Source organism: Cinclus cinclus, chromosome 7 (assembly GCF_963662255.1).
Source record: "Cinclus cinclus chromosome 7, bCinCin1.1, whole genome shotgun sequence".
NCBI classification, from domain to species: domain Eukaryota; kingdom Metazoa; phylum Chordata; class Aves; order Passeriformes; family Cinclidae; genus Cinclus; species Cinclus cinclus.
Window position 1 is genome coordinate 8,309,416 of NC_085052.1, and position 23,153 is coordinate 8,332,568.

Genomic DNA, 23,153 nt, shown 5'->3' on the forward strand with positions numbered 1-23,153 from the left:
TGGTCAAACATTGTCAGACCAGACAATTTCCTGCACTTAGTGACCACTTGGTGGACAGAGAGAGTGAGCAATGGATATAACTGTGCTGCCCCACTGACAATCTTGCCCCGCTCTCCAACACTTGCTGGAGGACACCTCAGCTGTTCCTGGACAAGTAGAGAGGGAAGGTGAGTGCTCTGCAACCTGCTCTGCATGTCCTGCCAGGTGGGGGAGACCCATCTGACAGCCCTCACAGGGCAGCCCTCACAGGGCTCTTTGCATGCATGCTCCTCTCTGCCAACACACTGCCACTCCATCACCCTCCTCGACCCAGATGTTCAGGTGAAGAGTATGAGGAAGGGGCAATTCACTCCTTCAGCAGAGTCATTTCTCTCCCTATATATGCCTTCAGCCTGTTGTCACCATCTTCATTTGTAGTTTTGTGAACTACTTTTAACTTATTTAATAGACTCCCACAATAGGAAAAAAGGCCCTAAGGAAAGAGAATAAAAGTTGTTACTTTGCTAAGACCTTGCCTGGCAAATTTCAACTCAAAAACCCCAGAGAATGCAGAAGAGACTAATGAAAATGCTGAGAATCACCATAATAATTCCAGCTACCAGTACCAGTGTCAGCAGGCTCAGCAGGGCCTGTCATTAGAAAGCCCCCTTTTAAATGGGTGTCCCTCCTATTAGTTAAATTATCTACACTGCAGCGAAGAATATTCCAAGGTGACAGAAATCGGAACAGTACAGGCAGCTAAAAATGAAAATCAGATAATTGCTCATAAATTACTTCTGGGGTCTTTCAAGATCTTTCGGTCTTGCTGACTGAAAGGCAAGTCATTTGGAATGCAATAATTAAAATAAAAGCTGCAACATACAGGAAATGTGGTTGGAAGGAAGATATTAAGAGATGTATTTTACCTGCATAAATTATCATCTTGTTTTTGATAGCGTCCTGAATTCACTGTTATTCTCTTCAAAAGGCAAGTAGAGATGAGAACCTTGACATGGAGAGCACCTCTGGCTCTGGTCCCCAGTCTGTTCTCTGGATTTTCACACAAATTCCAGCCAAAAAGAGTGAGGCTATTATTGTCCTTTCTCACACTTTTGCCCTGGTACTCTTTCCTTGTAGTGCTCAGTGACATCCACTGCTGACACTGGGGACCACCAGATCCTCAAGGGTGACCCAGCAGTCCTCAGATCCCCCCGTGACTTCAGCCCCTTCAGAGAATGGGGACTGTCCTGTTCTCATAAACTGAAGGGAAAACCCCAAATTTTCTCCCTTGGGATGGGGACCTCAAGACTTCACCAGGAAATATTTTAAACAGGAGGCCTTTTCTCCTAATTTGCCACATCTGAGGGTAAAATTAATGTTACTTGGTGTCCAGCAGAGCCATTTCTGTATTAGTTTTTTTCAGTAGTTTTAGATGAAAGTTGCTAAGAGATAGAAGGGGTGCTCTGATGAGCTGAAGGTCAAGACATTGTCACCCCTTCCGCTGTATTTTCTTTTTCTTATCATCCCACACAGCTTTCAACTGTTTGGAAGAGGATAGCCAAGCAACTCCAGAAAATGTCTGTTAAAAATCCATTTGCACTCATTTACTGCTGACCACGTTTGGTACAAAAACATTAAGAAACCATTTCACCCCTCTTGGCATTTATTGGACTACATGGAGATTTTTTTTTCAAACTTGCTGTTTATTTAAAAGCTAGACTATTTTGTTAGTTGCCCAGAGGATTTCATGCATGGGCTACTCTATAAATAAGACTTATTATTCCCCAGTGACAAATGCAGTTTCTTTCTCAGAAGTCCTATAATAGCTCATGTGGGATAAACAGGAGTTTTCTGATGGTGTTGAATTTCACAATTAAACTGGAGACACTTCCTGCTGTAAGAAGGATAGATAACCAGTTTTTAAACCACCTTTTAATTGCTGAAGCCAACAAATCTTCTGCCCATGATTTACAGCTGGGTAGTGAGAATGGGATGACATCAGTCACCAACTGTGATTCTCTGTGGTTCCCCAGAGAAAAAAATTTGGTTCCCCCAATCCAATTTATAGCTTGGAGGAGGTAGGGGAAGCTGTAAAATCTACCAGGCTAGCATAGCAGGCTGGCACTGTTATCCTGATCTCAAGAAGGCCAAGGACTGTACAAGCAGCTGAAATTCCCTCTGATGTTCAAGATGAAGCAGGAGAAATTCTGCAGGACAACCACAGCAGCATTGACAACAACATCTGTTTCTGGGAAGGAAAATACAGGACTTTTATCTTCAGGGCTGCTTCTCTGTGCTTTTTGCCAAAAATAAATTAACCCCATGAACATAGAACAAATGTACATATATTACAGGGCTCCTTTTATGAATAAAGGATGCCAGGTCACCTAACCTCCATCCAAATAAGCAGCACAGAAAAGGAGAGATGAGAAGTGAAGGTAATTTGATGTTACAAAAGGGAGGAGACAGAGGTGTACCCATAGCTGAATCATCCAACAACCCAATCTGCCAGAAAACAGAAAATATCACACAAATTAATGAGATTTTCATCAAGCTGTCCCCTGGCCTAACACTGCTGGAATGTTCTCTAGCTGGATCTCCGAGACATTTTGCAGTGGAGGTGTTGCAGTCTCCTGGCACAGCCCCTTTCAGCAATGATCTTGTTCAAGGCTGGACCTCTGCACAAAGAAAGGGACAGGGATGATTTTTCCACTCATGACATCACTTCCCCATAATGCTTTGTCCCAGCCCCATCATCTAAACCTCCCTTAACACCAAGTGGTTTAATACATGTTCAGAATTTCCATCACAGTGAGTCTTTGCCATTTTTCCTGCTTTTTAGACTCAGGAAATACTTTGCATAGGATTCAGGGCATGCAGGTGGGAGTGCTGCTGTAGCCTGACCTTTCTATGATCTGTAATTCTCAGTGGCCATGGTTTCACCTTTATCTAGAAACTTATAGGGAAAAAATCTCTTTTGGAACAATGAGAAAAAGACTGATTAAATAACTGCCTATCATCTTCTGGAATTGTTATCCCTCAGTGAATGCCTGAAATCAGCAGTAAAGAACAGATAAAGAGCTCACACTCCTATTTTATTACTAGATCTCAGTGTTACACTGAAATGAAGCCAGTTATCCTGAGTGGCACCGGGGTCCTTTGGAGTTGGACTCAAAGGTACCATGGATCTGGTGCTCAGAGGCACCACTGAGGTTCGTGTGTGCAGCACGTGGGCTCCTCTTAGTCATGGGTAGGGGTCAGAGTTCCTGTGCTGAGGGGCCAGGGCTCCCAGCTGAATGCACTGAGCTGGGCTATGTGTTGGCAGTGTGTATGAAGTATGTGTCTGCAGCCCAGAGGAGATCAGATTTATTTGTGGGCAGGGGAACTTTGAAGTTTCCCTATGTGGGCATCCACTGGAGAGTAGATGGAGATCAGGCTGCAGAGCTGCATTTCACAGGTCTCGGTTCCTGCATTGCCAGTTTCATGTGTTCCTCTTGTATTTCCCTCCTCCTTTACCACTCTGCTTCTGTATACTTACTGTTGAAAAATATTTACATGAAAAATATTCTGAGGGGAGAAAGGTTAGCAAAACTGTCAGCTGGGCTAAAAATATTAAGCAAACCTTTTCCAGCCTCCATGAAGTAATAGATTTCTAATGCTGCTTACTCAGGACTTCTAGCAGGCTGCTGTACTCACAGGAGGGTGCTTTCTTTGCTTATTTTATGCATCAGTTTCATGTAAAATATTTTTTTGCTTCTGTGAGTGAAAAAACATATATTTTCTGATGGAGATTGCTTACCTCAAGGAAAAACTAAATGTAGATCTTCAGCATTGAGAACATTAACTTTTTGTGCAATTTAGCTAGCAAACCACAAAATCATAGAATCATTAATACCACGATGGAAGGGGACATTAAGGTCCAATGTTGTTTGGCAAAAGCACAGTCTAGACAACATGCCCCAGCACCTTTTCCAGCTGAATCATAAAGTGCCCCTACATTGAGGAATCCAAATGTAAACCATACCTACTCTTGAGGAATTTCATCAAGCTGGAGCAGATCCATCCTCAAAACAGCCTGTGAAAATGCGTTGACATTGAGCGTGAACTCAAATATTGTGATAATATTGATACCTGAACATGTATTAGACCAGGTCTGAGTGCTCCATTCACGTGGTAGACCTTTACATTGTTCTCTTTCTCCTTGGCCATAACTTTCTTTCCTCCACCAAGAGCAGGATCTCTGCCTTTCCAGATGAACATCCAACCATCCAAACCTCTGTGTCTGTCCCAGTAAAACTGGGACTGCTTTGGCAGCTCTCCTACAAGGTGTTCCTGCATTTTTTGATCTACACTGCCTCTGATCAGCGCTCACCCCTGCACCTGAATGAACTGGACCATATTTTTGGTGAAGAAACAGGGAAGATAGAGGAATGGGTACTCTGCTGTGCTGGCTGACAGACGACATAGAAGAAGAATAGAGAAGTAATAGAGGGAAGAGGGAGGGAGTCAAGCTGCCAAATGCAGCTGCAGCATGTGACATTGGGAGAGACAGCATAGAGGGGACAAGTACACATGGATGGAGAAAATTATGCAGTTTGTTTACTCTGCAGTGATGAAAGAGAAAGGTCAGTCTCTATACACCCTGGCTCATAGACTGGCATATATGATTCACATATATGTATTTAAAGTCTCCTATATCTCTCTGGCTCAGACTGCCACTCATTTCTAGTCTTCTAACAAGCAGGCTTTTGAACACCATTCACACTCACTTTTTAAGTTTCGAAAGAAGCATCTCTGGCTGTAGAGGCTGCTGCTAATGAGAGATGAGGCAGAGCGAGGAGACAGCACTACTCCAGGTCATCTCTGTGCTGTGCCATCCTGTGCTGTGTGAGCAGATGATAGCAATGCTCTCCTCCTCTCTGGCTGCACCATATGGGTCAGAGTCTGTGTTAGCACACAAGTAACCATTAACCTGGCCTTTGCAACCAGCTTCCAAAAGCATCTCTGAGCATTCACCTTTTGTTCTGACTATAACAGTTGCATTCAAGAAAATGTCAGTGAGCAAAAAAAAAAAATAGAGTTCACTAGGACAGGAATCACAGAAAAGCAAAATCATGGCAACACAGGATTCACCCTGGTCAGGCAATAAACTCCCTCTCACTGCCTTGTCTGTGCAAAGGGAGCTGCATTTCAACTCACAGTCACAGCAAGGGGCTGCAGCCAAAAAGTCCCTCAACTCTTCCCACCACTGGGCACACACCTGACATCTGTGTGGCAGGAACTGCAGGTTTCTCTGGTCTGCAGTGGGAACACTTACTGAAATGGGTGCTCAACATCTCTTAGCCCTTGGTCCTTTGGGATTTTTAGTTACAAAGCAGACGAATAAGTCTCCACATCTTTAGACTCAGTGCTAGTGATACTGAAGACTGAAAAGAAGGTATCCTAGTTTATACTGAAAGGTACCATTTAATGATTCAAAAAATACAGGACTGAGAACTGTGTGTGCACCCTTTTATATTAATAATGTAGCAGAGCTGCCTGACCAGATGTGTTGGATGGTCCCTGTAGAAGACCATCCATTTTGCCTGTTCCTGTGACCATCTTCTTCCCTCCACCTTTTTCAAAGACCAGATACTTTTCTTTTTAACATGTCTGGAAAAGTTGGGAAAGTAGGCAGAAAGTAGCAGCTACCTTCATGAGCTGCCTCAGTTCCACTGATACATAATTTCTGAGCATTTAAAACCCTACAGAAACAAGAGTCACAGTGCCTCTTCTCTTTATTTTATTTTTTTCCCCAGAAACTCCTTTATAAAAACTTGGAACATCAGTTCAGTCTCAGCAGAAGATAAAACCAGTGATTCAACAGCATCTTAAGGGGAGACTCCCACACCTTTGGAGGGCATCAGAGGAAAAATTCTACCCAGACCTGGTATGGCTTTGATTGGCTGTGTCCTGGAAAATTAAAAGTGATGTCTATATAGTCTCACAGAGATACAAAACATAGAAGAAAGAAATATGACACTTGCTCAGTTAATTTTTTAAAAAACCTACAAGTGCTCTACACCAGCTGTCTCTTTCTCAGCATGAGGCTTCAGGGGCTGGGCAGAGCACTGCTAGGTGAAATGGATATACTAAACATTGAGCAAAACCCCTTCTCATTTACAGCTCTCCTGCCTTCAGCAGAATTACATCAGGGATCTGTTCCATCTGTGGTACAGAGCTGTGCAATTCATACACCCTCCTCTGCCTTAAAATTCCCAAGCTGCACTGTACAAGCAAGGAAGCAATAAAAGACATGGTGCACAGACAAGACTTACAGTCTGCACTCAAACTCTGATGCTGTAAAAAATGCCTAGCTGAAAGAAAGATCTAAGTTCCACATCATTTATTTAACTTTCAAACATCATATCCTAGGTTTTACAGTGATGGGCACTACAGAAAACACAATGAGAAATAGATGGGTAATTACAGTGGTGGTTTTGACTTTGCCATCATCTGAAACTGTGGTAAAGTCAGAAGACACAGGTTTATGCTTCTTGAGATACATGTTTAAATCAAGTTTGTGTCATAAGTGATCTGAATGTAATGGTCACAGCTTGACTCCTAACCAGTCTTAGATAAGCGACTGAGATTCAGAATTAGGCACAATTTTCTGTATCAGAGCACGTGTGCTGCACAGTTTGGAACAAATCAGTGTGACTGGCAGCACAGTCGAGACTAGGAGAGAGCAAGAAACTTAATTTCTGAGGGAAAATTGTGATGTGTGAGGGCAGCTGCCCACAGCCTGGCTGTTCCTGAGCCCACGGCCCCTGCACCGAGTGCTGCACCGAGAGAGGCACTGCTCGGTTTGGGAGCAGAGGAAGGGGCAGAAAGGCGCAGCCGGTGGGGGGAAGAAAAGGTTACGAGAAAAAAACGGACACGAAAAATGTTTTAAACAGCACGTATGTATAGATCACAGGGGAACTTTGAAATGCTCGATTAAGTATTGAAGCAGCCATCACGCAGTCCATAACCCCTGACTCTTCCAGAAGCCCCGTGCAGGCAGGTACAGCTCGGGCTGCAGCATCCTTTGAAGTGCAGGCACACGGCAGGAGCGTGAGTCACCGCACGGCGAGGGACCGGGCACAGCGACCCGGCCCCGGAACGGGGACAGCGCCGGGCTGTGCTTCCTCCAGGGAAGGATCGAGCCCTATGATCTGGGCTCTGTGCCCTGTGCTCTGTGCCCTGTGCCCTGTGCCCTGTGCCCTGTGCCCTGTGATCTGTGCCCTGTGCTCTGTGCTCTGTGCTCTGTGATCTGTGCCCTGTGCCCTGTGATCTGTGCCCTGTGCCCTGTGCTCTGTGCCCTGTGCTCTGTGCCCTGTGCTCTGTGCCCTGTGCCCTGTGCCCTGTGATCTGTGCCCTGTGCCCTGTGCCCTGTGCCCTGAGCCCTGTGCTCTGTGATCTGTGCCCTGTGCCCTGTGCCCTGAGCCCTGTGCCCTGAGCCCTGTGCCCTGTGCCCTGTGCCCTGTGCTTTGTGCCCTGTGCCCTGTGCCCTGTGCCCTGTGCCCTGTGATCTGTGCCCTGTGCTCTGTGCCCTGAGCCCTGTGCTCTGTGATCTGTGCTCTGTGCTCTGTGCCCTGTGCTCTGTGCCCTGTGCCCTGTGCCCTGTGCTTTGTGCCCTGTGCTTTGTGCCCTGTGCCCTGTGATCTGTGCCCTGTGCTCTGTGCCCTGTGCTTTGTGCCCTGTGCTTTGTGCTCTGTGCCCTGTGCCCTGTGCCCTGTGCCCTGTGCTCTGTGCCCTGTGCCCTGTGCTCTGTGCCCTGTGATCTGTGCCCTGTGCTCTGTGCCCTGTGCCCTGTGCCCTGTGCTCTGTGCCCTGTGCCCTGTGCTCTGTGCCCTGTGCTCTGTGCCCTGTGCCCTGTGCTCTGTGCCCTGTGCTCTGTGCCCTGTGATCTGTGCCCTGTGCTCTGTGATCTGTGCCCTGTGCCCTGTGCCCGGTGCCCTGAGCCCTGAGCCCTGTGCTCTGTGATCTGTGCCCTGTGCCCTGTGATCTGTGCCCTGTGATCTGTGCCCTGAGCCCCGTGCTCTGTGCCCTGTGCCCTGTGCTCTGTGCCCTGTGCCCTGTGCTTTGTGCTCTGTGCTTTGTGCTCTATAGCGTGGCTGGCAGGGCTGTGACCCCGGCTCATGGACCTGCACGGGTTAATGACGGCTCACCAGCCTGCGCGGTCCCATGGGGACATTCCAAGGTGGCGATGTCCCCAAGGGCTGTCGGAGGGCGCAGGTGCAGCCAAAAGACACAATGGGGTGAGAGGGGCTCTCAAGAGGGGATGCAGCGTGGAACATCCCCGGGGGGCAGTGTCCCCCTGTGGAACATCCCCGGGTGGCAGTGTCCCCCTATGGAACATCCCCGGGTGGCAGTGTCCCCGTGTGGAACATCCCCGGGGGGCAGTGTCCCCCTGTGGAACATCCCCGGGGGGCAGTGTCCCCCTGTGGATCATCCCCGGGTGGCAGTGTCCCCCTGTGGAACATCCCCGGGGGGCAGTGTCCCGGTGTGGATCATCCCCGGGTGGCAGTGTCCCCCTGTGGAACATCCCCGGGGGGCAGTGTCCCGGTGTGGATCATCCCCGGGTGGCAGTGTCCCCCTGTGGAACATCCCCGGGTGGCAATGTCCCGGTGTGGATCATCCCCGGGTGGCAGTGTCCCCGTGTGGATCATCCCCGGGTGGCAGTGTCCCCCTGTGGAACATCCCCGGGTGGCAGTGTCCCCGTGTGGATCATCCCCGGGTGGCAGTGTCCCCCTGTGGATCATCCCCGGGTGGCAATGTCCCGGTGTGGATCATCCCCGGGTGGCAGTGTCCCGGTGTGGATCATCCCCGGGTGGCAGTGTCCCCGTGTGGAACATCCCCGGGTGGCAATGTCCCGGTGTGGATCATCCCCGGGTGGCAATGTCCCGGTGTGGATCATCCCCGGGTGGCAGTGTCCCCGTGTGGATCATCCCCGGGTGGCAGTGTCCCCCTGTGGAACATCCCCGGGTGGCAGTGTCCCGGTGTGGATCATCCCCGGGTGGCAATGTCCCGGTGTGGATCATCCCCGGGTGGCAGTGTCCCCGTGTGGATCATCCCCGGGTGGCAGTGTCCCCCTGTGGAACATCCCCGGGTGGCAGTGTCCCGGTGTGGATCATCCCCGGGTGGCAGTGTCCCCGTGTGGATCATCCCCGGGTGGCAGTGTCCCCCTGTGGAACATCCCCGGGTGGCAGTGTCCCGGTGTGGATCATCCCCGGGTGGCAGTGTCCCCCTGTGGAACATCCCCGGGTGGCAGTGTCCCGGTGTGGATCATCCCCGGGTGGCAGTGTCCCCGTGTGGATCATCCCCGGGTGGCAGTGTCCCGGTGTGGATCATCCCCGGGTGGCAGTGTCCCCGTGTGGATCATCCCCGGGTGGCAGTGTCCCCCTGTGGAACATCCCCGGGTGGCAGTGTCCCCGTGTGGATCATCCCCGGGTGGCAGTGTCCCCCTGTGGAACATCCCCGGGTGGCAGTGTCCCCGTGTGGATCATCCCCGGGTGGCAGTGTCCCCCTGTGGAACATCCCCGGGTGGCAGTGTCCCCCTGTGTCCCCGCGGAGCGAGCCACGAGAGGGCACTGACACACAGCCCAAGTGATGGAGCGCGCTCGGCTCTTGCACCAAACGGGGCTCCGGCTGTGCCACCGCCTTCCCCCTCATTATATCTTTAGATAAAATTCCAGAACAAAGGACCAACACAAGGATACGCTCATTGCGGCGCGTTCCAAGTGTCCCTTACCGGGTCTGGAAAAAAACCGGGTGGGTAAATCCCCGACAATGACACGCTTTGTGCGCCGGCAGCTCCTAAAATGAAGTGAGACTTTCTGCTGTGGTTGTTTGTCAGGCTACAATAACAATTGCATCGAAATAAATTTTTAATTAAACTGTTTGGTGCGCTCGGGGAATCTACATCGGCATATATGGAGGGCCCATCATTGCTGTATTGGTGGGCTTTATCTGCACAATCTGTTAAGCTTAATATATTTTAATTGAAATTCTTTCAGTCTTTCAGCTCTTACTTCCCCCTTCAGATTATCATTCATATTATAACTACATTTCACGCTTATCCTATCCTGGATGATTAAAAGAATTGTTCTGCCATTATATTTAATGCTTCCCTCACTTTCACAATCACTTTTTATTATAAACTCTTGCTGTTATGAGTGAATTTGGTGCAAATAAGTTCACACCTTTTTGGAAGCTATAAACAGATGTAGGAAACCCCAGTATTAAAAACATGCAGAAGTGAATGACTGCCATGCTTGATAACTGAAAATATGTCACTAAGATAATACAAAATATTTTAAAATGTAACTGGAATATTCAAGATGTAAGTACTGAAATAATTTTAGAAAAATATACCCCTACAATTACCAAGAGACAACCAAAAATCAAAAAAGGAATGAAAAGAGAGACTGCTACTGTCCTGTTTTTACACAACACATTTTATTTTAGTTCATGTAAATTAAGTTTCTTTTAAAATTTTTGTTGAGCATTCTTAGGTCATCTTACTGTGAGGAAAATCAAAGAAAAATAAAACCAGGAGATTTACAGGTTTCTTATATGAAAGAAAAATGTTAAAATTGAAATTATTTAAGGAAGAGAGATCTTGATTTGCATTTCTAAATAATTTAAAATATTAACTTAGTTAAAAAATAATTTCTGCAGTTAGTTGTATCGATTAACTCTCTCTTAGGATTACATTTTTTACTGAAACCCCTGAAAATGTGTGTTTTAAATCTCTGTTTGGTATTTTTGTCTCTAACTTCACCATTAAGGCACTATTTTCCGTTTAAGTCTTGGTGCTGAAAGCTGTGATCCTGAACAGCCTGCATTCCCACCTCTGTTAGAAACAAAAGAAACAGGATGTAGAGGGAAGCTCAGAGAAAGGAACAGCATTGGAGTTTGATTTTACTTCAGTAAAAGGGACTGTTTGATTTTTACTTCAGGGAAGCATGACATAAGTGAGAAGAATTAGTGTGAGTACAGTTTTTGAGGACAGCAGCCCACATCTCGTGCTGACAAGGGAGAGGACTTAACCTAATAGTTTGTTTCCACACCTCACGGCCAAGAGCCTCAGTAATATCCACCACATTCTGCCTGAACGAGGCATTTATTTCAGTTTCTGAGAACTAAATTCTCACCAGCCGTTCTGGCACTCAATGTGCACCTGCACCTTCCATTAGGAGCTGCAAGGGCCCTGGGAGGGAAGCTGTGCTGAGTAACCCCTGGTCACCTGCTCAACAGGATTACAGGGAACTTTGCCATCTGTAAGCCAACATTTAGGCATCAGGAGTTTTTTATCTAAATCAACAGCATTTGTGTGAGTCTGTCTATGCCAGTATGGTGGGGGGGGGGGGTGGGGGAGGCAAACCTTTAAGAATATGTATTGCGTGGTGATGGTTTTCTAATGAAAAAGCAGGTTTTCCTCTCTTGTGTTAAATTTCAGAAAGCTTCTACCTAGGGACACCTTTTTGTGGCTTACGTGTTGGCTCTGGCAATTTTTTTACTGTGCTTCCAAACAACTGATTTGCATCCGCAATGTATCTCAAAATATAGAAGAAATACTAAAACAGATGGGGAAAATACTTGTATATATGCTAGCAGTGTATATTCTGTATTATTCTATTATATATCTGTATGAGTATGCACACATGGAAATTCTGCATACTGCAGAGGGGGAACACAGTGGAAATTGTTTAGTTTAGTAAATTCCTGGTTGTACTGACTAAAGGGGGTACAAGACTTGTCCGGCTCCTGGGCAGATGACCAGTCTGTAGCACGCTCTGCGTTTTCCAGCTTTGAATCTCCCGTGGCCCATAAAGACATTGCAAATGTTTCCTATTGTTCCGTGCAGCGTCGCGATGCAGGGAGAGCTGCTCTCCTGAGCTGTGCCCTCCCTCCGGACCGCCCAGCGAGGCAAACCTGACAGCAGCACCCCCATCTGCACCGGGACGTGCACGGAGCCATCTCCTGCCCGCTGGGAGCAGGTGCCAGCCCGGCCGTGCTCCAGACGCGTTCTCTGTCGGGGAGCGGGGTACAAAAATGTATTTTCAAATTCGCAAGGAAAATCCGACTTCCTCCTCCACTCTCTTCCCCAATCCCCTCTTTTCAATGCCAGACAGCTACACAGTTTCTTTGAAAGTTTGAAGAGTTAGTTAGATGAATCTGGAAACAAAACAAACCACAGCACATTTCACCTTTTGGACAACTTTCCAGGAGACAGCATGCATTTCAGAGCAGTGATGATTCAGTGTTTAGCTCTCTGGGGTTGGGGTGTAGATCTAAAAATTCAAAACATTTTTTTTTTTTTTTGTGCATCTGTGTTGAATCAGAGCTTATTTCTGATTAAGGTGGCTGAACTTTTAATATTAAATTATTTTCTAAATTGATCACTTGGATTTAGGGACATCAGATGGAAATGTACTTCTGCTCTAACAATGTTCACTCTGCTTAGGATCCAAGTTGACTGGGTTGGAATGTTTCTGATTTTTCCTTCAGCTGTGTTTTGCCTGAGGTACAGCCTGTGACAACAGAGCATAAGTTCTTTGACCTACTTGTGGCAATTTCTTTCACTGCAAATGAAAGAATGAGCATCACTGGGAGATGCTCAGGCTGCTGCACTTTCCCTTGTCCTGGTACTTGATGGGAAGCTCATCTCCTCTCCCTCTGCTGCCTGTGGGAGGCTGGGTTCTGGAGCATCTCAGGCTGATGGTATATGAGATGCAGCTGACATAGGCTTCCCAGGCAATAAAGTGCTGTGGGAGTTACTGGTCTGATTTTGAACCCTGAGCTTTGAAGGGGAGTTTCTTCTGCTCTATCTTGCACTGAGAACTTAGCCAGAACAGTGAGATCACCACATAAGTACTGGCAAAAGTAGTGGATGCAGTGCAGTCACCTCCTGCACAATTTGTGGGGGGTCCATAAGCACCCCAAAACAGGGTGTAAATAAAAGGAGACAGAGGACAGAAACAGATTTGAGTTTTTAGTCCACCTAGTAACAAGAGTAGCTTGTGCTTCCCTGTCCTCCACTCCCCAGAGCAGCATCAGTCTGGAGCTGAACTAGGAGTTAGTGGCTTACCAAAATCGTCTCTGGTGAGCACTGGTTTTGTGTGTGTGTCATCACCACGGCAGCACCAGCCAGGAGGGTCCCTGGCATTTTGGGGGTGCACAGGTGGGCACTGTTGTGCTAAAGAAAGAGACCTAATGAGAAGCAGTGGATCTGAAAGGCCCAGATAATGATGCATGTCTGAGGCAGACAAGGCTGCTGGCTTGCACATCATACAGGCTGTGGGAAGTGCACAGCATGATGCTCCAAGCACAGTTTTCTAACTGCTAAATGTGGGTTAGCCTGTTTATACCATATCCAGAAACCAGCAGGATACTGTCCAGGCAGCAGGCAGGGCTGCAGGCTAACTCAGTCCACACCAGGAATGAGAGAGGGCAGCAACCATGTGTCCAGGGGAGTGCACAGGGCAGAAAAAGGTCCTGCCTCCCAAGACAAGGGAAACCACTCAATTTATAACTGAAAGTGGTTTGGATTCCCCAGGACTTGTCACTGAATGATGTGACTGCCATTGCTCTGGATCAGGGCTGCCACAGCAGCTGGCTGAGAAAGCAGGGTGGGGGAACAGGAGCACCACTGCTCTTCTGTGGGACCTTCACAACCAGGGTGGCTGGGGCTGGACTTTATTTTAACACATTTCTTTAGATGTGCTGTGCTGAGGTGAATTGTGCTCATACCAAGGTTCAACAGCTCAGTTTAGGGTTGGGCAGCCGAGGGCATAGGTGGGGGCTGGCAGCAGAGAGACAGCATGCCTAGAGAAAAGCTGCCCTGTGGCAGAACCACTCGGATTGCCTGGGATGGTGGGAGATGTGTGACAGGGACATAAATCACATCTGCACAACACTGGTGATCACGATATACTACAAGCCATCTCTGGCAGCTCTGTTTGCCTGGAGATGGCAGCGGAGTCCATCTCCACCAGTATTTTCAGACTGTTTCATGTCTGCTGTTTGTAAGCGCTGAGGTAATGAAGAATTTTAATATTTAATTTTTTTAAGGAATGCATCATAAACCTTAACAATGTACAAAATATTGTGATTTCTCTATCTGGGGCCACTGGATTTATGCACCTTACGTCAACCTTTATGCCCCATCATCATCATCCATCAGGCAAGAGGAAAGACCAAGGACACCCCTTTCATAGCCCCCAAGCCTAATTCATCCTAATGTGTTGCCTTAACTCCTGGATCTCCAAACAGAATCCCCTCAGCTCGGAATTAAAGAGATGAGAGAAGCACTAAAAGGAAGGTTCCTTCCATAACAACTGTGACTTCAGAATAAGTGATCTCTTCTCCATATTAGCAACACAGAAACACTCTTGTTACCAAGCTCAACTCTGTGTACAGTCCGTATATAACCTTTTAAAAAGCTTTTGCTGTAAAACACAAGTCTGTGTTTGCTGTAACAGGAGCGTTTCATTCCTCACAGTAGAATAAAAGAGTTTGCTGAACGAGAAAGGGCATTGCAAGTCCCTGCTTTGTGCTCTGAATTCTCTTCCAGCATCTTCCTTTTAATACATCGCAAAAGGGGGGAGAGAAGAAAAAAAAAACACACATTAAAAAAAAAGAAAGAAAAAAAGAAAAAGTGTTTTAGAGTGTTTTACCAAGAAATATCACACACTGAATTGAAACACCTTATCTACAAGGAGGTCCTGGTGGCAAGTGTAGAAGCAACACAGGAAAAAAATCAATACAGCCTGCAGAGATTAAAAACATACTGGAAAAACATAAGGAAACTGTAACAATTAATGCCAGTTGTACATATAATACGTGAAAACAAAGCGGAGAGGCATTAGTCTCTACACACAGATCTATTGGATAGGTAATGCTTTTATCTCAACTTGAAAATGGAAGCTTTATTAGACTGCTTCCCATCAGGAGGCATCATACCAAGAACAGTGTAAGGCTCTAACTAGCTGAAAGCCTCTTCCCCCTGCAACTTCCATCCCAATCACTTTGCATACCCGTGAAATTCAAATGGCTCAACCTCAGACTGAGGTGGTGTCAAACCAGGGCTCAGATTTACCAGCCTGCAGGAAACCACCCACTTCCCCTCCAGTGGAAGACATGAAACAGCTGACCAAGATGCCTTGCAATAGGTGGGAGTTTTTGTTTGCAATTTAAAAAGCTCTTCCATGATGCTGCAGCTAGAGATTGTCTTATCATTTCATTGTATCATGCTGTAGCACCTATTAAGATATGCCTGACTTGAATAAAATGTCCTACACAAGTCTCAGCTGTGGGGGAGTGTTTGTAATTAGTGTGCCCAGGCACAAATATCAGGGAGATATTTAAGGTGTGGCTCAGCTAAATGATTCCTGAAAACTCCCTCCAGCAGCTTTTCATTCATACAATATTTAGACCATATTTTATAATTTAACCTCATATCTTGAGTTTAAACCTCAAGAAAAGGCATTAAACAGCTCTTTCTCCTAATATTAAAATACACTGTGAAGTCTAAGTAGAATATTTGCTTCCTCAGTTTTCTGGATCAGGAACAATAAAGAGGGATATCCCCCTTCTCATAACACCTACCATAACACAAATTTCAGTAAAACTATACAAGACTCACAGCAGGACTATAGACAAGGGTAAGCATCAGATAGGTGACAATACTGGAAAATACCACTTTAACCTTCCTTCTGCTGCCTTCACATCAAAATAAATCAAGGTTTACAGGTTTACTTTTAAACCCCAGAAACCATAAGTGAACTTAAAGTTTACTCATCCCCTTTCTGACACCAGTGAGTAGAGAGGTAGGTACAGGGTCACACAAGTGTTGGTGGGTTAGACACCTGGTGCTACTTCAAGGCAGGAAAAGAGCTAAGCTGACTAAACCATCTGAAAGTCCTCCCAGTGAAGGAACTTTAAGGACTATGAGACCAAAAAGCATCCAGGCCTCTAGCTGATGTTTTGCACAATTTACATCCAAATGCTCCCACCATACTCAGCACTGCACAGAGGTCAGCAACATAGCAGGGTCTTTAATGGAAGTCTGTGCTAGACAGACTCAAACAGGAACAGGCAAAGAGAAAGATTTCATGGAGTTGGGAGCCCTGTTCCACACAGATATCATAAATGGCTCACAGAGCTAAGCTTGCTTCTTGTGGCAGGGGCACCTCCTGCTTTGGCCAGGCTCCCATTTTAGCATTGTACAAATCCAAATGGATAAAGAACATACTTGGGCACTGGTGTTCCCCCTACAGACAGGCTCCTTGCCAGCCTGGATGAACAAAAGTACTTTTCATTTATTAGTTGCTAGTTTTCATTCAATCCCCCAGAGTGCCAATTCTTTTACTTTGGACCTTATCCCAAGCTTCCACTGAAGCCAGAGTGAGATTCTCCTGACCACATTGAGAGCAGATTCATTTGGAAATCATTTGAAAGGCCCAGCTCTGCCATTCTCACACAAGAAGGTGTAAAGCAACTTCAACAGGTAACTCCTGAGAATGACTTTGCACAAGCCAAATTCACAAGGTTTTAATGAGCCTTGGATAAGACTGATAGCTTTTTTTTTCAGTAATGCTGTCCACTCTCAGCGATAAGTAAGAAACATTCCCAAACACCCCATGAGGCAAGAAGTCAGAGCTGGACCTACTTTAAGACACATAAACTGCAGAAAAGCTATTAAGGCTTCATAGCAAGCCAATGATCCAGCCAATGCTTAGAGTGCAGAAAGTCCTGGCTTTCAATGCACGTATGAACCTGTTAGTGCTAAGGTTCAACTTTTTCCTGTCAGTCATCTTGAGTGTTTACTAAATCCAGATGGCCTGAGGAAATAAATGAGATTAAAAAGAGTCTGTTTCATTCTCACACTTCCCAAAGCCCTCTGCAAAAGTATTGTGTTGCTACAGATAACACATGTACCTGCAGGCATCAGTGCAACTCTTACAGACGTGCTGGGGACTTCTTTTACCTTGTCCTCAGCAGAGCCTAAAAGCCTTTAACACTTCCACACCCATAGAGAAAAGGAACATGACATTCTGCTTTTGTTCCTATTGTCAAATGCTACTTATTCTCTGGTTTACTAGAGAAACTGTAAAACACTTTCACTGGCCTTTCCACAAGTCCTTGGTGACATTTCCATCCCTTGGGGGGGATCCTAACTTCTTAGGGAGGTACAGGAAGGACACACATGGGACATGGGCTCTGCAGTGATGGAGAGGTGGCAAGTGGAACTACTTGAGCTCCAAGAATCCCCACCCACACCAGAGGCAAAATTCCCACGGGTTTGGTTAGTCTAGAACAAAAGAAAAAGGCAGAGAGGCCAAAATCTTTCACATGTGAATGACTGTTACAAAAGAGGAATGAGTAACAACCCTCTATGTTCCTTACAGACATAAAGATGTTGAGTCTGGGCCACCAGCCCCCTGGAGGAGCAGGAGTCTGTAGTGTGGAGCTTGATGGAGCTGTTAGGGAAGTTATCAGAAAGGATTTAGGAGTTCCTCAATCTCATCTCAGTGAGAAAGAAGGAATAAACAGGCTCCTGAGGCTGCACTACAGAGGATGTATGGGGATGAAATGAGCCTAGGTGCCCTTTATATGAGGTGCAGCAGAAGAGGTGAGGGTCTTTGCAGCCCCAGTCTGTAAACCAACGCCTGGCCATGCTCCACACTGGCTCACAGGAGAACAACATCCAGGTGTATGTCCTTCAGCACAGAGCTGACCACACAGGATTGAGCACTGCTGTGCTTCAGGGCATAGCAGAATGGGATGCAGAAACACCAGGAAGACACCCAGGGTGCTGCAAGACTGAGGAAGAGGATGCTCATCTCATCTCCCACATGGTGTTTGTGGGCATGGGCTGGATGGACAAGGTCATCTTTGCATGAAACATTGGCGAGCTCTTGAGTTTTCACTTTTAATAGCTACTTTTTACTAGTAAGTCCTTCTCAGATCTCCTTACCTATGACTCTCATCCTTCATTTTAATCTGATGAAATATTTCTCTTTGTGTAAGAAAAAGGCATCAGGTGGAGAGTTTCTTTTGGATAAGAAGAGGGAATCATGCTTGGGGTAAGGGGTTGTGGCTCGGGGAAGCCCAGATCACTGCTACCAGAGACTGGGTTGGGTCTCCTGCTTGCTCCCCACTTCAGCGCTCTGCCTGCAAGTCAAAGATAACAGAATTCTTTTCTTTCAGCCATTTGTCTGGGAAGATTTGGGGTTACTACACATCCAGCAAGAGGTGGCCCAGGCCTCAGCAGAGATGCCGGCACTTTACCATTGTACAAACAATAGCACCTCTGAGAAGCAAGCCCTTGCTTTGTATATTTACTTCGTTTCTTGTTCAAGCTTTGTTAGGGAACCAAGGCACTTAGGCTGGTTACTAAAATAAAGAAGTGCTATAAAAAGAGATCAGCTCTTGCAAGGAAATCCAAGCTGCAGAAACATGAACAAAAATCCATTGAAAGGCAGTGTTAAATAAATACAAATTAATTTTGCATAGTTCCAAAGTCCTTCAGTCCATAAATGCCCATTCTCATTATTATTCAATAACATTTAGCTAATATATTTGGATTTGCAAGGCAAACATTTTCAAACATTTCTCTAAATTAGCACAAATCTTCTGCTTCGTCTTTTCTTCATCTACTGTCAGTGGAGCAAATAATCAGAGAACAAATAGTACTCCACTTATAAATTCCTCTTGCCAAAGACTCAACCTCTAGAGACTTGACTTCACATTTGCTTTTCTGTAGAATTTAACAAAATTAGTCAAGCGCGATTTGTTGCATGTTTGTCTCTTTTCAAAAGCTCAGAAATGTCTAGCTCCGGTGGTTAAAGGATGAAGGGAGATTTTACTAATAATGTTTAAGTGGAAGGATATTAGAATGCAAGAAATATTTATTAACATCCATCTGTAGGTAAATGCTTATAAAATTCCATGTCAAGGTTGAGGTCATTCCCACTTACTGCCACAAAGTCAAAAAAATAGGAAGCAAATCCTCAGATACCACTGCGTCTTCTTGGCTGGGCTGTAGGCAGGATAGGCCAAATATTAAATTTCATAACAGAATAATGTGCAAAGCACCTGCAAGATACGGCCCTACCCTGAGGCACAGACAAGCTGAGATGATTAGATATTATCAAAAGCTCATCCTTTCCCCTCTTTCTCATTAGAGCCAGAGGAACGTACTCTGGCTGAACCATTTGCTTCCTTGGGTGCAAGAAGGAGGCATCTGCATTTCAATAGGGTACTTGTCAAGGCTGAGAGCAGCTGGAGAGCTACTTGTTATAACGCTGTGTACTCCAGTTGCCACAGCCCTACGGTATGTCTCTTTTTACTGCCAATGCACTCTCTTGTCATTTGGAGGCCCTAAAGCATGTGAGTCCCTTCATATGGGCTCAAGCACCTCAGGAAAGGAGAAGCAACAGAGGCCATGGCCAGCTTCTTGAACATGGTTGTGCCTTCTTTTCTATGAATCAGGCTTTCTGGTCTTGTATGATAACAAATGGAGGATTTGGAGATCAAAGGTAATTTGATTTCTGAAAGAGAGCTGTGATTTGTGATAAACATGCTACCTGGGTTCATTTCAAGTCAGCAGCATCAGGGAAGTTATACAGTCATTGCACTGTTGCTTCTCCTGTAAAAACAAGAAAAAGTCAGAAACTGGCAGTCCTGCTGTGTTCACTTTGGAGGGGCTGTCCCAGCCATCACACATTGGCCAAAGTCAGCAGAGCAATGAGGAGGAGAACATTTGGGAAGAGTTCTGACTGTCAACATCCAGCAAGAAGTGGCAGACACTTAACAAGTGAAAGAACTATTTGGTTCCATGAAACAGAAGAGATTTCTGTGTAGAAAATTCATACCCGTTACAGCTCTGGCCTTCTATACTCTGTATTCATGGTCCTGGCAGGAACTGTGTATAACAATAAGCATTACTCCCCAAATCAATTAGATTGACGTTTGCAACCATGCCGGCTCTAATGTGCCACATCTAAACCGGATTCAGCCACTATTTTGGCATTTCCAAAAGAGAAGGTTACCATGGAAGCATAGTTAGCCTCTCTTTTTGTCAGCCTTGGACCTGGTGCTAAAAGTTGCTCCTGCTGAAGTTTGATAACACCCTGTATGAGTGAACCCTCTGAATTTCACTAGAATCAGAATCAGCACAATGGATAACACCACTGTTCACCATCAGATTAGAGCCCAGGGGACCATATTCAGTCTTTCTCTATGAAGCTCTAAAATGCTTCATTCAAACCAGTATTAACACTTGTTTTGGATGAATCTGGAAACAGTGTCTGAGCCAATATCTACAGTCAGTTGCTCTCTGCATGATTGGAGCAGAAGAGCTAATAAAATCTCTGGAGGCTCATCCTAGGACCAATCACTTAGTACCAGCTGTCTCACTCTGTCCTTCTCTCTTCATTTCCATTTATTCCATCTTCTCATCTACTCATCTCTTCCTATTTTCTCATGCCTTGCATTTCCTCTTATGCCTTGTTTTTGTGCTACTTTCCCATCACCACCTTTCGACATTCAGCTTATTGTCTTCCAGTTCCACTCAGGGAAAAATTAAAGTTCATGAACAACATGCCTACAGGCTCCTTCAAATATGGCTTATCTCAAGTGGTCCATTTACCCCTTGGCCATTAAGCAATACCTTCAGAAACACACCAGGTTCATTCTCTGAAAGATATATGAGGCAAGAATAGAGATAGTGCCTGCTTAGTGCATGTGCACATTTATGGGCAGTAAATTCAGCAGGGAAGGCTGCCCTGTGGGTAAGTTCACCAAGGCAGGTAAACATGGCAATCAGCTTTGCTTTTTGCACTTTTTCCCTTCCAATGCCTGACTAATGTCCTTGGGCTGCACAGCTTTTCAACAATGGTATCTATCGGTTACTGTTTCACCATTCCTTCATTTGACATCCACTCTTCTTTCTTTACAGAAGAGCTTTTAGTTTCCCAAAATTTTATAAAGAAACAACCCCTCCCTTTCTCAAAATATGCAGGGAAAAGAGATCTCTTGCTCTTTTCACTAGGCAGTGCTGATCTGCTGAAAGGGCATGCAGCTGGGGTCAGCATTACCCAGGTTGTAACAACCAAAAAATGACTTTTTACACTCCGAGACAAGCATCCTTTGAGAGCAGACTTCTGCATTTATGAGACAAACTATGGAAGCACCTGCTCTTGTGCTATTCAGAGAAGTTCAGACCTACATAATTATTGTAATCAGTTCACTTAAAACACCAGTAAGTAAAAAAATTCTGAAAGACAGAGCAAAAGACTCACTCACACAGTGAAATTACTCTTCCTGACACAAGTCAGGAATCAAGACAGTTTATTTGAACTCCATTTCACACTCTTCAAACACTTGAGTTCTTGGAGCAGTGCAGCTGGGCTTCCAGGTACCACAGCTTGTGTCATTCCCATGACCAGCAATGTCCCTGCATGTTGGCACACCCAGGAATGCTTTTGGAACGTGAAAAAAACAAATATGGGAGGTGTATGGTGGCTTCCCAGATACAGTGTGATACTGGAAAAATTTATTTTATAAAAGGATAAGCAACAGGCATCTTATAGTCATCCAACAGTCAAGTCCCTCACTGCATACAGGGCTTTTTCAATCACATCTGGGTTTCCTTGAGACACCAATGGTGGGCTCTCCTTAGTCTCTCCTTGTGGAAATCAGGAATTCAACAGCTGCCATGCTCTAAAACAAAGATGCAGGTTGGCCAAGACTTGCCTTTTGCTGGGTTAGGACCTAAAGAATTTGGTCTCCCAGCAAATCCATCAGCCTCCCTCTGTGCACACTCCCAGAAAGGGCAGACCTGCAAAGCACATCCCTTCTGGCCTTCCCAGACCTTCTGATGTTTAAACCATCATGTGCTTCTGGCTAAGCACAACTCCTGGCTAAAAAGCACACCAGAACACCAATGAAATGCTCAAAAATGTTTCAATAGACTTCTGCAGCTGGAAGCCTAATTCACATCAGTACTTTCAAAAACTTCACCCTGTGTTTCAGGTAAATTCAAAATATATTGGATCTAGTCATAATCAAAACCAAAATTTTGAAACTGGGCTTATTTCCACTGGCCGCAGCAGGACTTGGATCAGTCTGACATTTATGTTTGAAATAATGAATTTGAGAGCCTGCACTAAGCGAGCCTGTTCTAAATATTACCTCAATCATTGTTTATATGGAATTATTGTGCTCCTGTAACTTCACTGAGCATTCGTATACAACCTAAATAGCCAGTCCTTTATGATTCCAGCTGTCCAACTCCTCATGGCAGATAGAGGTACCTCTCAGTCTAAGTGACAGCTGCAGATGACTCAGAAAAGATTGAACAGTTTTAAAACTTTTCTTTCAAGGATGAAAATAATTTGTCCTCATTCTTCTAAACACAAGCCTTTTAGTTTTGGGTAGGATATTTTTTCCTTGTGGGGTATTTTCATTTTTTTTTAATGTCACAATTGGCCTTCTTCATTCTTAAGAAAAAAAGTTTAGAAAAAAACCCAAGACAAAATAACTTGCTGCAAATTTCACCAAGTATGAAACCCACCAGCTGCTCACAAGGAGTTAAACTTGCTGGGAGTAATTACTAAGCACCTTCCAAAACAAAAAAATAATAAAAATAAATAAAGAAAAAGTTTGTCAGTCTTAATCTACTGTGTTATCACTATGTTTGCCCAGGAAGCTTCTGTAATTTTGATAATGTGAAAAAATAATTTCTTTGTTCTTATGGACAAAAAGCATTTTTCAGCTCATTGTGCACTGGTAAAATCTTGACTGTAATTTAGTTCTGATATACACCTTGGCTAACAGGTGTAATTAAAAACCCATTATAATCATCCAACAAGCAAATCAGAGCAGTCCAGAGAGGAGCTGAGCTGTGAGAGCCTCTATTTATAAAATCATATTTAATGTAGTCTTATCTCTATACTGAAAAAAACATCTGTTTAACATACTGTAAACAAAAATATTAACGTTCCCTGGCCTTTTTGTCAGAATGACTTATGACAGGATCTGCCACATATGCAATTAAGGTGTAGCAGAACTGCCTAATTTCTAAGGAAACAACTACAAAAACATTGTATGTTTGCTCCTGGTTGATACTTTCAGCTTAG

General features: G+C 45.3%; 1 protein-coding gene across 1 annotated transcript; it reads left to right on the top strand.

Annotated features, from left to right (window-relative positions):
* The first annotated feature begins 8,209 nt into the window (after positions 1-8,209).
* Positions 8,210-9,613, top strand: LOC134046292 (putative protein CRIPAK). The gene has a single exon (XM_062496625.1). The coding sequence runs from the start codon at positions 8,210-8,212 to the stop codon at positions 9,611-9,613; it is 1,404 nt and encodes a 467-aa protein (XP_062352609.1).
* Positions 9,614-23,153: the final 13,540 nt, after the last annotated feature.